Genomic DNA, 16,729 nt, shown 5'->3' with positions numbered 1-16,729 from the left:
ATTGCCGCTCACTGCGCTTGTATTTCATAGATTACGACATGTGTGAGGAAGTTGTTGTTGAACACGTGTGTTCTCTTAACAGCAGCAGCAGCAGCAGCAGCATGTCTGCCAGCAAGAAGAAGAGCCGGGGGAAAGCCGGCTCACTGACCGCCTCTCCCAGTCCGGACACCGCCGCTGTCAGCAGCCAGCACTCCATGCTTAAAGTTACCGACTTCTTAGAGAAAGGTAGTAATGTCCGCTACTGTACCCGAGCATGCCCCATCTCACCCTCTCAATGTCACTGACATAAGAACACTCGCTGTACAAAAGAGGAGAGACAATGGGGGGGACGCGCGTTCAGCTGTTGTGGAACTACAAGGCTCAGCGTACCGGTTGGTAGGGCATGGTGGGACTTGTAGTTAGACAACCGGTGTATCCCAGTAAGTTCAGGCTGTGATGATCTATAGTTGTCCTAACAACAAGACAAATCCTAAATATAGGATACTTATTTGAAAGCAGCACTTCATGTCTAAATTAAAAGCTTAACATGTGCCTACAAGATAATCACAGGGCCAGATGCAAATACCCATAATTATGACTGCAGGGTAGATGGGTACCTACTATGCAATAACAAACTTTTTAACACTTTTTGTTTATTAAAGTAACCTACATTTTAGATGAATTTTTTTCAGTAAGTTTATGCGTAATGCACCAAATGTTTGAGATTTTACTTCGTGAGGAGTTTTTCTGTGAAAAGTGGTAAATTATCATTAAAATTATATCTTTTTGGATGCACGATTGGGATAAAATGAATTTGCAGCTCGAAATACAAAAGTTATTTTAATAAGCAAAGATGATAAAGCTTTTTAAACAACAAAATAATAACCCTTTTAGCTCTAACCTGCTTTTATACTTAAATCCCGTTAGAACATATTTTTTAATTGGCTAAAACATTGGAATGGTATCCATTGAAATGCAATGATATTTAGGGAAGATGTTAAACACCATACATTGCTCTGCATATGACTTTCCAGTGGAAATTATAGGCTGACATTTAATATTGAGAAATATCTCAGCATGAAGAATTGTCCCAGATTTAATGGAGGGCAATTATGTAATCTCTTACAAGCTGTAAGAAAATATACAGTAACCCATCGCAAACAATTAAATGTTTTTTTGAGTTGTTGCTATAACCAACACTAGAGTAACACATGGAACAAATTTTCTAAAGGTGCCACATACTGTCAAAAATAATTATTTTAAGTATAATTCAAATATTAAACATCCATCTTTTCACAAAAATAGCAGAGACATAGGGGGGTCATATTCTCTAACTAACCAAACATTGACATTGGTCAAAAAAGTATTGTCTTGCTTTTGGTATTTAGTATTGGACTGCAAAGATATAAAGCATAGCTGTTTGTGCAGTAATTGTTATTAACCTTTATAGTGAGCCACATGTTGTCTGTAACAATGTAGGAAAACAACAAGACCGTACATGGTAAAACAGTACAATACAGTAGCACAAATAACACTACAGCACTCAACACAGCTACTGATAGCCTGGATGGGTAATGGGGTGCAAGGAGTATATTCAGCGCAAGCTGAACCTTGTGGCTGTCAGTGTGGATGCAACTAATAGGTTTAGAGCCATTCAAAGAGGTGCAAAGACAATGGAGAAGTGGAGTCAAGGAGGAGGTGCACAGTGTAGCTGGTGAGTAAAAGTTATAGTGAGAACTGTATTGTAGAGGGCCTTGCTCACTAGAGGCAGACAAACGATTGACACATGGAGTGGGCTAATGTAAAGGGATCTGAAGGCGAGAAGCAAGAGTGGGAGAGAAAAAGGATGATGAGGGTGACGTATACTACATGGTGAAATGGTTAAGCGGAGGATTAGTAGGCTTTTAACGGATGGGCTTCAATGACCGTTTGAAGCTAAACAGGTAGAGGGGCAGCACGGGAGAAATCTTAGATACAGGTGTGTGATGTGGTTACTAGAGGGGAGGAAAGACGGCTGTGGAGATGGCGTAATATAACAAATAATCTATATCTAGTTTTGCACCACAAGAAAAAAAACAAACTGTTTCATTATAATTGTTATTAATCTTTACTGTTGAAATTTTTTATAATAAACTGCAAAGTGGATTAATCTATTGTGTGGCTCTCCTTTTTATCTCTTGCATTAGGCTTCAGCTAGTATATTTAGGATAATGCAATATCTTCTCTGATATTTATGTTAAAGGTCACAGAGTTCCTTGTCCATATCAAGGCATAAAGCCACAGGCTGCTGTTATTTCAACATGTATCAAAGAAGGTGTATGTAAGAGCTGTCTCATGCGATGAATCACTATTTTGACACTTTCATTTTTTGACTACTAATAAAGTCTGACAATAGCTAGTTTTCAATTCACATACCCCAAATGAAAATAGGATTAGCAAACATTGTTCTTACTTTTTCTGCAATGTTATAGTTTGGAAAAGCATTTAAGCAAATTAGCTTCTCTGCAGCCCTGAAAGATGAGGTCCAGCCAAGCGTTTGATATTACAGATGAACACCCTACCCAAACTAGCACAACAGAGGGGTCCTGTGTCTGGGACCCCCATAGTTTTGGAGACACTCACACCTGCATGTACTGGTAAGGCACTTCTCCACAGCTGATACTGGGAAAGTTAAATTGAATAAACTGCAGTGCAATGAGTCCACAAACTGATTGGACAGCTGTCGTAGCTAGTCTCTAATATACCTTATTGACTTATTACACTGAGCCAACATCTTTCCGGTACTTCAGTGACCCTTCAACATCTAACACCCGTGGATCTGCTAGTTGGGTTAGGGTGGTTTAGCTAGAAAATAAATATTTTGGTTGGATATCTCTTTTAAGGTAAACAGTTTGGTGAAAAACAATGCTACTGTGCGAAATAATAATACAAAATGAAGAGTAGTTTTGGTTGTCCAACAGGTTCTATTTTAGAAGGGGGATATAAAAGCTCAGATTGCTATCATCATCAGTTATTTATATAGCGCCACTAATTCCGCAGCGCTGTACAGAGAACTCATTCACATCAGTCCCTGCCCCATTAGAGCCTACAGTCTAAATTCCCTAACACACAGAGACACTAGGGTCAATTTAGATAGCAGCCAATTAACCTACCAGTATGTTTTTGGAGTGTGGGAGGAAACCGGAGCACCCTGAGGAAACCCACGCAAACACAGGGAGAACATACAAACTCCACACAGATACGGCCATGGTCGGGAATCAAACTCATGACCCCAGTGCTGTGAGGCAGAAGTGCTAACGACTAGGCCACTGTGCTGCCCAATATTGCTGTCTTTCCAAATTCACATGATGCATGTTTGCTGACATCTCTAGCTCACAGAGAGATAGCATAGTAACTTGTATGTGTGTTTTGTTATTATCTTATTCATTTTGCAATATGAATTATTTCTGGAACTACCCTTTAAATACAGCAAGATGCTTTGATAAGGTGATCCTCCTACCTGATTGAGCTTTATATATAGGATTTTTTTGGGTGTTCGTAACCTGTGACTGGTTGCATGTGACTTATTAGGTAAACAGGCACTCCTCCCCTTGTGGGTCTGATGGCATTTATTTACTTGAGCATCAGATGGTATTAAATTGTTCTGCTGATGGTCTGGTAGATTGCATGTCTTAGGATCACAGGGCACATCCGCTAGTATAGCTCAGTCTTTATATGTGTCATAATGGAACAGGTTCAGAATGAGTTACAAGATGCAATTCAGCAGAATCATGTATGAGTTCAAAAGATGCTATAAATATGTATGCATAATGTGTGTCACTTTTTTCTCATAGCTAAACATCTGCATTATAATATTTAATGACATCTGTTTGCTCAATATGACAGCATCCGCACAGGTAGAATACACCCACACTTCTACAAAATTCTATAAATTGTACAGTAAAATGTTCTACAACATTGCTTGGGTACTAAAAGGTCTACTGACTGACTTGATTATACACTGATGGACATACTCATAATGCACATTGCACTTAATCTGTTTTTCATTTCTCTAGATCAGTACTACATTGATATCAAATGATAATTCCACTTTTTAAATATGTGTATTTTCATTAAATATAATTTGCTCAAATATACATATATGTTAATGCAACACGTTAATCTGAACTTTATAAGAGAAACTTCACCTTATGTTATTTAATCTGCAGGTTTTATTTCTTTGCATGATTCAAGCTAGCTGATGCAGCCAGGCTAAAGACAGCTTGGTGATAATGTCACAGGGGATAGACTTTGTTCAGTGCTGCTACTGGATGCATGTTTGCAATGCAGTATGTGAGTTGTAGTTTACTGCCGCAATCATTGCACATAGGGTTGTGATATCAGGCTGTTCTTCATCCAATAAAAATTACATTTTAAAAAGATACAACAATAGAAAACTGCTACAGGGATTTCCAAGAGGTATAATAACAAAATAAAACTACATAAACATTTTTTTTGTCAAATAGCTTTAATACAGATATTTAAAGATGGAATTATGCTTTAAGTTTTTCAGACACTAAGAATAAGAAAGGAAAACACCATATGCTTCTAAACAGCTGTGAAAAAGCAAATGTCCGCTAATGGAACACTACAAAATACTGCATAATCTCTAAGTGAGATCCACTTTTGTAACAAGCATAAATTAGCATGGGATCACAGCCTGGTCAATATTTATGAGGTACTGGTTGGGGTCCTAGATCATTGACCAATTACTTTATCGGTATAAGTGACAGGTCTAATTTAGTACAGGTCATGCTCACTATAAATTAGCGAGAAAAGGTTTTCCTCTTTGCCTAGAAACAAATAGTTACTGGTGCTTTTTTTTTTTTTTGATAAATAACTTTTCTAGTGGAAGACAAGGTGCCGAAGGCTTACCGATGCTCCTTCATACAGCTCGGACTGAACAGTATGAAATCAGCTGAGTTGTGTATTGGACGTCCTGCTCTACTTACCAGCCAAGATGGGAGACAAGAGGTATAAATTAAATGAATTTGCTGTACAAATGCACTTTACAACTTTACAACGCTTCTCTGTGATTATACAGTGATCTGCACCGGTATGGTACAAGTATTTAAATGAAGAGGGTCAAATCTAAGTTATAGCTGGTTTAATGTTAAAAAATCTTGACATACATTTGAATCTGTGGAGGTCATCTGGGCCAGTTAGAAGCACAAAAATAAAGACTTTGGAGGACTAAGCTGTCAGTTAGCCTTGTTGTACACTAAAGGTTACATTCTCCTGGGGCCGCACACATCTCTGCATGCTGCATACTTTATTTGCCTAAATAAGATGATCATTAGAGGATACACCTTCACGAGCCTCTTGATAATGTCGAAGCATAAATGTTCCACTCATTCTTATTGACTGCAGGTATAGAAGCATGGACACACTACTTCCCTGCAGTCTTATTTAGGAAGTGCTATCCTCATCTTGTTTTCTGAATCTGTTTAATGCTTACCTGTGCTATAGTTATAGCTTGCAGTGTCCCTAAGTGCCAGGACACAATGATGGACGATGCAGCGGTTCTCCTCTGTACACTAATGTTTATGCAGCTGAGGAGCTTTTAGCGAGGCATCTATTGGCGACACATAGTGAGTAATGAGTTAGGCTTAGCTATACCCAGCAGACTATACCGGTCACATTATACCAATATATGCTAGACACATATTCTATCCAACAGTGATATTCAGATTTCCACTTTCTTGTAGTTAGTGACTAGTTATTGGTGCATAAAGGAAAACCAACAGCATAGAGCTTAAATCAGTTTTATTCAGCTGCAACAATAAAGTCAAACCATTGTTAAAAATAACAGTATGACAATAACTTACTTTGCCCCTCTCTATGGAGTGGGCAGATACACTACTTTCAGCAGGCCACTCTCTGGCGTACCTTTCTGGAGTCTTGTGCTTTATGCGCAAGAATCAAGAAAGGTATCTTTGTAGGTAGAACTCATCTGATCTACCTGGTAACATTAAGCAGTGTAGTGAGCTTAAAGGACATATGTCTCGCATGTCCTTTCCGAAACACTCTACTCGTCCCCCATACTGGTATAGTGGCGGTCTCTCAAAGTAAATGTAAGTGGAGCACCAAAAATATGTTTAAAAAAAAAAAAAAAAAGTCCCAGTTAAAATAACAACTGGTGCAGCGTTGTTTCTCATGCAATAAGTCAGATTATGTTATACGTCTGTATTTAGTTGTATCTGTCATAATCGCCTTCTGTGATCCCTCAAGGTATGCACTGCCTGGCCTGTCAGTGGTTTTCCTGCTGGGAAGGTCGGCATCAGTGTGAATGCTCAAAAGAACCTCAAGGTGAAGCCTGGTGATGTAGTTCATGTTCAACCTCTGACTGGATCTGTGTTACAAGCAGAAGAATTAGAAGTCACACTCAGGTATGAAATGTACGATAAGAACCATTTAATAACTTGGTTAGCAGAAGTGCCTGTACTTCACAGCTTGTACAGACAAGCACCTAAATCTGAATGCATTACTAAATATGGTTGTTTGTAATCATTTTACCTATGTTATTTTAAAAATCAGCTATTTGGCATCAGTAGAAAAATGATTTCATCTGTATGAATGAGTTCACATATGGAACTCATTTCCGTAAACATGTTGCCATCATGAAGATAACATGTTGGATGCATTTCAAGTGCTCCTTGTATGTTCTTATTGTGTGGGTAAACAGTACCTTCTACATCTACAAAAAGCAGCAACACTCTCATAAGGGCTTTATATCTATTCAATATGCATCTAACATGAATTAGTAAATGTATATCATAATAACATAAACACCAATATGTACTATCCAAATGTGTGTGTCTGATACCTTAAGAACTCTACTACACTACACTACTGTACAGAGCTACTCTGCCCCATTGGGTAACATCTGGTCTATGCCCCCATACAAAGCTCTGTGAAATCATACAGAAAAGTTTAGTTGTCTGTGTGTAGTTTACGTTATGAATTACTATCTCCCTAACAGCAGAAAACATAAATGTACTCTGTGTTTTGGCCTCAGGTTAAATAAAAAGTATGCACGTTGATTTAAATGGTATGTTTTGAAGTAGTTTCATGAACATCTGGAATGAGAGAATGTATAAAAGAAAGGAGCCTGTAGGAGTTTTGTATATCCTTTGAAACGGACCTTTAATGGCAGATAATAATATTTATAAGAGTGATGACTTCCTTTTTTTTATTTTTTTTTTATTAATAATGTTTCCATTTCAGTGCAATCTATGGAGACACAGATAGAAAGACAGGGAGTATTTAACACTTGACAGAATAAGGCTGATGAGTCGGGTGTTCGCAAACAAATACTAAAAAGTTTTTAGACTGATAAGTTTGAAGATTAAATTCAATGCAAAGTGCTTCTGGATTAGTCCGCACAGGCACACTAGGGCAATGTCCGTCAATGAATCCTCACTCATTTTTCCTTGCACCCGTAGAGGTGTGCTGAAAAACGCGATTCCTTACCGTAACAGGCGTCACTGTGCGCGGCTGGACATCGTGGAGATGTCCTGCGACACATGGCATAGAATTAAATCTCCCCCATATAGTCACGTTATTATATTTATTTATAATCTATACCTGCAGATTGGTTTTGGATTGCAAATATGACTACATTATGCAGTTATTGCGTATCACCTTTATCTCATTGAGTAAGAGAAATTAATTAAATATATATATTATTATGGAAACAGGAAAATTGGACACAATCCAAGCATATTTAATATACATTTAAGGATACATAACCTCACTATTTTAAATATTAAATTCAATGTCTTCTAAAATAAATATTTGTATAGTATTATAGCACCATCTAGTGGAACAATTGCACATTTTTTTATAGCAGTTACTTCTTTTACAAAATAAGGGCTAATGTTTATACTGTACATCCATTGACACTGTGCAATTTATTCTATAGTCTTTTCCATGTGATTAAAAATTGGTCTCTGTATGTGTGTGTGTATATGTAATATATATATATATATATATATATATATATATATATATATATATATATATATATATATATATATCTTGGCGTGCGATACTGGTGACTGAATACAAACAGGGAGACGAGCATATGTTTTACAATCCTTTTTGTTTAATATCACCTATATGCAGTAAAGGTAACCATTTAGTCGGCTGAACCAATGTTCATAAGAAAACAGCCTATAATATTGAGTGAAAATGGTTCTGTTATTTGAGTTACCAAGTTAACCTTTTAATGAAGCAGCTATATTTTAACTTTCTTCTCCACACATAAACCTTATCTCCTCAAATATGCGGTGATTTTGTAAACATTATTTTGTCTGTTCTGCTAATGGAAAGTAAAATATAATCCATAAGCAGCCCTAAAGCAGGGGAGATCAGTGACAAACTTATAATTAAACCGACATTATATTTGAAATAATAAAATACCTGCTTGGAAGGTATTCATAACACAAGGGATAATCACTCGTTGAGCAATAGAAGCCATTTAAAACATTTAGTTTTTTATATAATAGCCTCTGACACACACACAAAAAAGAATCCCTTGAATGTAAAAACATTTAATCTTGCACTTCACCGTGATATTTCTGTGGAGAGAAAGGAGCATTCAGCAGGCGATAATGTAGAGTAATACCTGCATGCATACACCTCTTAGTAGTATGTTTACCCGGCTCCAGATGCCAAGTGGGGGGATTGGTCTGGTCTGAATGAATTCCTTTATGCGGTATTATTTGTTCTGCTGAAACATGAGTTCCCTGTAAGAGGGCTGCTCAGTATTTGTTTCCCTCCTGGACAAGTGCATATAGCATACAAAATTGGGTTAAGCTTGTTACTACAAAGATTGATAAAGCTTAAGTTGTAACATCTGTGTGAGACACTGCCAGTACACATTACATGTGAGAGGCCTTTATTCACCATGCCGTATTATTTCCATTCATCATCACAGGGAGAGAGATGCTGACGCTGTCAATACTGAAGAACTGTCTTCTTTTCTGCTGAGGCTCATGGGTAAGAGGTCTTGGTTTTTTTTTGTTTTGTTTTGTTAACTCCCATGTTCCATGTGGAAATACAGTGGGAGATGGAGAACAAATGGTTGCTCCTTTCTGTATATTGGGAAGTTCATTGACTTGTCCCTCAAATGTTCAAGTGAACGTGAGTGAGGGCAGCATGGTGGCGTAGTGGTTAGCACTTCTGCCTCACAGCGCCTGGGGTCATGAGTTAAATTCCCGACCATGGCCTTATTTGTGTGGAGTTTGTATGTTCTCCCTGTGTTTGCATGGGTTTCCTCCAGGTGCTCCAGTTTCCTCCCACACTCCAAAAACATATTATCATCATCACCATTTATTTATATAGCGCCACTGATTCCGCAACGCTGTACAGAGAACTCATTCACATCAGTCCCTGCCCCATTGGAGGTTACAGTCTAACACACACACACACACACACACACACACACACACACACACACACACACACACACAGACTAGGGTCAATTTTGATAGCAGCCATTTAACCTAGTAACTAGTATGGTTTTTTTTTTTGGAGTGTGGGAGGAAACCGGAGCACTCGGAGGAAACCCACGCAAACACAGGGAGAACATACAAACTCCACACAGCTAAGGCCATGGTCGGGAATTTAACTCATGACCCCAGTGCTGTGAGGCAGAAGATCTAACAACTAAGCCACCATGTAGGTTAATTGGCTCCTATCAAAATTGACCTTAGTCTCTCTCTCTGTCTGTCTGTGTGTGTATATTAGGGAATTCAGACTGTAAGCTCCAATGGGGCAGGGACTGATGTGAATGAGTTCTCTGTACAGCGCTACGGAATCAGTGGCGCTATATAAATAGATGATGATGATGAGTGAACAAGATGGGTTTTACAGGATAATTATGGTATAGCTCCCAACTATACGTTTTTTGGCTCTGAATCACCCTGTCCTTTTTCATTCCATTGTCCTTTTTTGGGTTCTGATGCGTATCCACTTGTATGGATAAATTATTCCATAGTCCAAAAGTGTTGCATGTCTACGAAGGGCTGAAAGGTGTTTTTTTTTCTAAATAAAAGATATTAAATGTCCCTCTTTTGCCATTTGATATGTTGGGAGGCATCTATGATGATGAATGTCTACATGTTGAAAGTTTATATACAGATAGCAGAAAACATCTGACTCCGCCATTATATTATATTATATTATCGAAAGTGCACCTACATGAGGTTGAAGCAGTCATTTTATGGACTGGACTGGTATTCATGTGTCCACAGCCTATGTACGCACTCAGAACCTATGATGCCATGGTTCTATTTAGTTCATACCCTGTGTTCACATGAAAATTGGTTGTCTACAAAATTCCTGGGCGCGTTGTATGCAGACAAGTGGTCCTCTTTAATTCATATAATTATTCCAACATCATGTCTACACTCCAGCCAAATCAATTGTTATGTAGCCAGAAGGCTCTACTAGAAAGTTATTTGTGAATCTTTAGTTTTTGGACCGCAAATTATGAATTGCATATTTAATTAACATAAAAGCACATAATAATTGTCAACTGTTTCTAAATTGCCAGTCCCAGATTTTAAAGATTTGTCCCTAAATATTTTTGCCCATGAAAATGTCACTGTTTATCAATATTGACTAAGTTTTCAGTACAATTCCTCTTTTTTTGTTTATTGGATGGAATTCTCACACCAGTATCATTCCCTGGGCTTTGTGAGTTAATTATAACCATCTTCAGTAAACAGATTGTTATGGCTGTTGTAGTGCCCAATTTCCCAGCAGCAATGTGTCCCTGGGCCGTATTTACAAATGTTGACAACTCTGCAGAAAATGGTTCATGTGCGGCCCAGGGATGCTTGGTGCAATATAGATCTATGCTCTTGACATTTTATTATTAAAATTAATCTTATTCATCTTTACTGTACAAGAATATAATAGTATATATAAAGAGAAAAGTAAAATAGCTTTAAATATAATGGCTTGTTGTATATTTAATTGCTTAGTGACATCTGGCCATTAATGCTCAATAAGGCATATAGAGCAGAGAAGTGTAAAAACAAGAGATTTTCCAATCTCCGGTCTTCTTTAATTACGAATATGTGAAGCAAACAGACCGTAACGCATGTTAAGACCCGAGCACTGTAATGAAATGTATGCCTACATCTTGCAACCTCTGCAGTTTGCAAATGAAAAATATGATAAGAAGTTACTGTTTGAGAGAACAGGGTAATAACCTCTTTTAGTGAAGAACTTCATTGTCTGTGTTAAAACAAGTGAAGCAGTATGCCCTAAGTAGTGATGCATAAGACAGTTGTCCCAGTTAGTAGCCTACTGAATCACTCCATTAGACCATGGCCCTGTAATTGGAATGAAGAGGCTATGTAACCATGTCTCTTTATGTCCTACGTCTGTATATTTCCATTTATGTACGTGATTGTACTCTATTTATTATATAAGAACATGCAAGATAGCAGCATGCCCAGCAAATGTAAATGTAACATATATTTACTCATGTATTTCCTTTCTTTTAAAAAATCTGCTCATTCTTGGTTCTCTCAACTGAATTCTAGACGGGAAGATAGTTTTACCTGGAAACTTTTTACACTTAAGTTTCTATGGGCGGCCATGCAGCTTGCAAGTGACCAGCTTAAAAGGACCTGATGGAGTAGTGCAAGAACCATTGTTCAATAACATACACGAGGCAACTATGGACAAGTCCAGCAAGGATATCAGTTGTGTGGACTTGTCCTTACAGCTCAGCCTACTTGATATTGAGGACCAACAGGATGTAGCAGTCACAAGTACTCCATGCAAACCCGAGGACAGTAGAGCTTCACTTCCTTCTTCTGACATAGAAGCCGTTGTAGAAGAGCAGAGTGCAGGAGAGCCATGCTGTGAGACTTCCCAGAGTCCCGTATGTGTCTTAGCTGGTACCAGTGATGGCAATGGTGGAGTATTTCCACACAGGAAGATTGGAGTTAGATGTAACACAGATACATTTTATTACATTTCTCCTCACACTCATATCCGGTTCAGGAGTCCAAAATTGGTTTCTCAATTGGAAGATGATATCAGAAACAGAGTTACGTACGACATGATTGGTGGTTTAAACACCCAATTGAAGGAGATCAGGGAAACCATAGAGTTGCCCCTGAAGCAGCCTGAACTCTTTAAATCTTACGGTAAGTTCACATTAAATATTGTGGTTCTATTCAGTTTTTCTTACGGCACAAGTAAAGATTGCATGTATGAAGTCAATGAGGATCAGTTTTAAAAATGCAAAACTGTGGGTCTGCAGCAAAATACATTTTAGTGACATCTACAAGAGTCGTGTACGTAAGCTTGCTTTTATGTGAAAGGCCTGGAATTTACATGTAACAATGGCGACATCTGCAGGGGGTACATAACTTAGCAAGTTCTAATAGGAAGAGACGGCTTAATCGAGGTTTTCATTGCTTGTGGGCATCATATTACAGTCACCAGGTTTGTAAGGGGTACAAAACTCTTTAGATTATTTACAGCCACATGCAAAAATGAGATTTTGTTTTGTATGATGAGATATTTAAATGAGATTGAAGGGCAGGGGAAGGTTTATTTGGGCTTTTCTTAGTATTTGGGGGGGCACACAGCATTTTTCTTCCCACAAAATGATTTTTTTGTTTTAGACATCATTAGAGGTGATGCAGAACAGGCCTCTACCTATATTTTTAATGGGATGCATTTTGTGCCTTACAGGTTCATTTTATACTGGCAAATGTATTTCTACCAATATAATAAAAACAGTTAAAAGTAAGAAAATGACACAGGTAATAAATACAGTCCCCCCCTCATTCTCCTGTTTATTGTACATAAAAAATGATGCCAAACATAGTATTTTAATATAAAAACTGAAACGTTTAAATGAATGAGGGGATGGCCCTACAGTGGAAGTACATTGGACTTTAAAGTGACGTTTTCACTGCTTCCTCCATACAAGAGAGCTCACTGGTGATTGGTAGAGATTAATTTGATGTACAGATGTGGGCGAGATACTTTGTAAGTGCTGCATCAGAACAATACTGACAGCTCTGACGTTGCCCCACCTCAGTAAGCTGTCAGCATGCTAATTAGGTTTAATGCAGACCATGGGTGAAAGAGGAGTTAAACACATATTCCTGAAAAGTAGTGGAGATTAAATACACCCTAGATTCTATTGTGATGAAACTTTGCATTTAAATCCAATAATTTGGCCTATACATTACAATAAACTATTTCATCCTACATGATGCAACCCCCATTAAAGTATACCTAGGTATTTACTTTTTTACCAATTTTAATGCCCATGAGTGTGTATCTTGGTGTGTTTCATGTGCTGCGCTTTGTAAAAATAAAATTAATAGCTTACTTGTTTGTGTCCCCATGGTTTCCCAAAATAAAATCCACCATTTTTATAACAGCAAGAGATATCCACTAAGTCTGTAAGACACTTCCTTTGTCTATATATATATCCTGGCATCACATTGTGCAAGTTTCACAGTGTGATAAATTCTTCATCCCACTACCATCTTATTTACATTATGCCTGTGGCATAGAGGCACCAGTTAGAAGGAGTGGCACGGCTGCTGACTTCTCCAGAAAGCTGTGCGTGTGTTGAGAAATAGTACACTACAATGTATCTTTATTTAGGCTTTCAGACCTGCATGCATCTTTATTTATTGTGGGCAGCACTCTCCCCCAAAAATCCGTCAACTAGCCGCAGCGATAGACAGCCTGGGCAGGCTAAAATGGGGACGAGGTCACCTGCTATAGTAAAAAACCAGTAAAAAGTGGATAACCTGGGATGATTCCCACTAAATCAATGGGACAACAAGTGTAGCGTGTAAACCATCACCTGACTGCAAACCCACAGCTTGTTAGACCCCCATAGTGGAATGGGCCCATACTGATCAGTGAGGGACTAGAGCCTCTGTGGAGGTGAGTGGAGAACAGACAGCTCCTACTTCCCTTCCAATGACTACAAGTAGTAGCATTATTATGTTAAGAGGTCCATAATACCCTGTTCCACTATACTAAAATAAGAATGAATTGAAATAAAAAAAAAACACAGACGAAACTGTTAAATAAATACTGCCCAAATATAGCCTTTGTTCATTAAAAAGAAAAATATTCTTTTCATATTCCAAGAATAACTTCTTGTAATTCATATAAAGAGTATTTATGGAAAATCCAGTTGGAATTCTTAATTTTGAACCTACATAAACATATGTATACCTAGAGTATTCTGCTTGTAATCCATGGAAATTGTTCTTTATTTGTAATACGAGGGAATTCTTCTTGTAATCCAAAGGAAGTCTTGTTAAATTGTAATCCATGGGTGGGTGGGGGGGGGGGGGGATCATACTAGAAGACACAAACTGCTCCACTAGGACTGTGGAATAAATTGACTGGTACACCCGTTAGCCGCTCAACCAATAGCAATTCATCATCATCGTCATCTATTTATATGGCGTTACTAATTCCGCAGCGCTGTACAGAGAACTCACATCAGTCTCTGCCCCATTGGGGCTTACAGCCAATTAACCTACTGGTATGTTTTTGGAATGTGGGAGGAAACCCACGCAAACATGAGGAGAACATACAAACTCCACACAGATAAGGCCATGGTTGGGAATCGAACTCATGATCCCAGTGCTGTGAGGCAGAAGTGCTAACCACTAAGCCACCGTGCTGCAAATGGTTTCACATGCTCGCTGCAATTGAATTGGTTGGCAGTAAGTGGAGTCCTAGGGACTCTTTGCTTTGATAATGCATTACTAGAGATTCATTGAATCTCTGTTGTGGGGAAATACAAATGAACACTGCTGGGGAATGTGAATGGTCCCTTTATTTCAGTGGGCTGTTCATTTCAGTGGAGTGTCTACATGTAGTGAACAACTTTATTGAAATGAATTGGCCCTGGACATAAAATACAGTACATTCTGGTTAAACCGCTGGTATAAACTCCTAGTGGGTATATACACAATGCGATCCCATAGAGATAATCAAATTTTTTCATGTGCGCTGACATGTTTCAAATTAACTGAAATGTAGAAAACTTTGTAAAAAAAAAAGTACCGTAGATGGAACTATGAAAGCCAGTGAGTTTGGATACATAGATTGCAATGGACTTCATATTTACATGCGTTTTATTTGTGTTTTTAATGCAATTACAGAGCATGCAGTCAGCTTAGTATTTAAATGCTAGTGGTTAAAAGCTCTTAGAGTGCACTGTTGTATCTGTCTTTTGCTTTTAGGTGTTTTGTTTCCGTAATTTTAGTTGTTGTATAGATAGTAAAATGTGCTGCACATCTAAAAGCCAAGAAGATAGCATATAAGCCAGTATTAAAAATTTCTTTTTTTTTTTTATTGTCATTGCCATAATAGGCTAACTGGAAAGTGAAATCCTTTTACCTTGTAAATGCTGCGCATTGAGCTGTTAAAGGTCTTTTTCTGCTTCATTTGCAGGAATACCTCCTCCACGAGGAGTTCTACTTTATGGGCCTCCAGGGACAGGCAAGACACTGATAGCACGAGCAATCGCTAATGAAGTTGGAGCTTATGTTTCAGTTATCAATGGTCCGGAAATAATGAGCAAGTAAGATTAACTCTAATCATGAAACTCTGGGCTATGTGACATTTTTGATTTACAGAGATGTGCCACCGTTAGGCTGGGTATACACTGCAGTGTTTTCAGCCAATTATCGGGCCAACAGACGATAAACAACTGTTTGGCCCGATATCACATTAGTGTGTACCCTGCAACAATGGACAATTATCATTCCAAAGCACATTATATTGTTGAACGAGATTTTTTAACTGAACTAAATATATTTCGTTCAAAGAAGGAAGGATGTTGTTACAATTCTGCAGTGTGTATGCACTCATGACCGACAGTGTCCATAGTTCTCTATGGAGTGTGCAGAGTCACAATCTTTTCAACTGACGGTTATGACAGAGCACAGATTTCACTGTAAATTGTGTAAAACTTCAATAGTGTGTACACATGACTCGACAGGCTGATCGGGACTTTTTTTTTTTTTCATCCACTGGTAAAATTGATATAAATATTGCATCGTTAAAATTTTCCTGTAGTTTGTACCCAGCCCTAGACTAATCTACGGCTGAATGGGGCAACTATTATGTTCTCAACTTGTTCTTTTGAATGGATGACGCACCTTCGAGGGGAGCATATTGATTTTAGATAGAAACATCAGACATATAGATGTGTAAAAGACTATTATAGAGTGCTTCTATCTCTATCATTTAACTGTTCTAAAAGAATGGGTTACACATTATCATATGATTCTGTTGGTATTAAGTATCTACTGCACATAAATTCCCTTTTATTTATCATGACTGTGTCCCTGTATGCATAGCTACTACCCTGTTTGGTAAAGTAATAAATCATGATTTTACTAAATTATCTAAACAGACAGCAATAGTCTGACTATTGAAACAGCAGAGCTTGTCTGCAGAAGCGTTCATAGGTGGCCAGGAATGTTTGGAATTATTTGATACCCTGGACAACAGGAAATTAAAGCCAGTGTGTCCATTTCTTCAACGCTGATTTTTCAGGAGTGGGATAAAAGTGATGATAGTTATCATTAGAATAAAGTAAAGGGAGCTTGCAGCTAAAGTAATAGTTGCCATTATATAAAGTGATCATTTTGTTAATGCAAAGAAAAAGACAAAAATTAAATGT

At 37.9% G+C, this 16,729-nt stretch overlaps 1 protein-coding gene across 1 annotated transcript in view; it reads left to right on the top strand.

Annotated features, from left to right (window-relative positions):
• The first annotated feature begins 63 nt into the window (after window positions 1-63).
• AFG2A (AAA ATPase AFG2A) overlaps window positions 64-16,729 on the top strand; it is a 323,232-nt gene continuing 306,566 nt past the window's right edge. Inside the window, exons 1-6 of the mRNA XM_075200108.1 lie at window positions 64-225; window positions 4,868-4,992; window positions 6,250-6,407; window positions 8,960-9,021; window positions 11,580-12,191; window positions 15,493-15,622. Of these exons, the coding sequence (XP_075056209.1) occupies window positions 102-225; window positions 4,868-4,992; window positions 6,250-6,407; window positions 8,960-9,021; window positions 11,580-12,191; window positions 15,493-15,622 (1,211 nt within the window). The 5' untranslated portion in view covers window positions 64-101. The remainder of the gene's footprint in view (window positions 226-4,867; window positions 4,993-6,249; window positions 6,408-8,959; window positions 9,022-11,579; window positions 12,192-15,492; window positions 15,623-16,729) is intronic.

This window comes from Mixophyes fleayi, chromosome 1 (genome assembly GCF_038048845.1).
Source record: "Mixophyes fleayi isolate aMixFle1 chromosome 1, aMixFle1.hap1, whole genome shotgun sequence".
In the NCBI taxonomy this organism is placed as follows: Eukaryota; Metazoa; Chordata; class Amphibia; order Anura; family Limnodynastidae; genus Mixophyes; species Mixophyes fleayi.
Note: the sequence above shows the minus strand (reverse complement) of the source record. Positions and strands in the feature narration are given on the sequence as shown.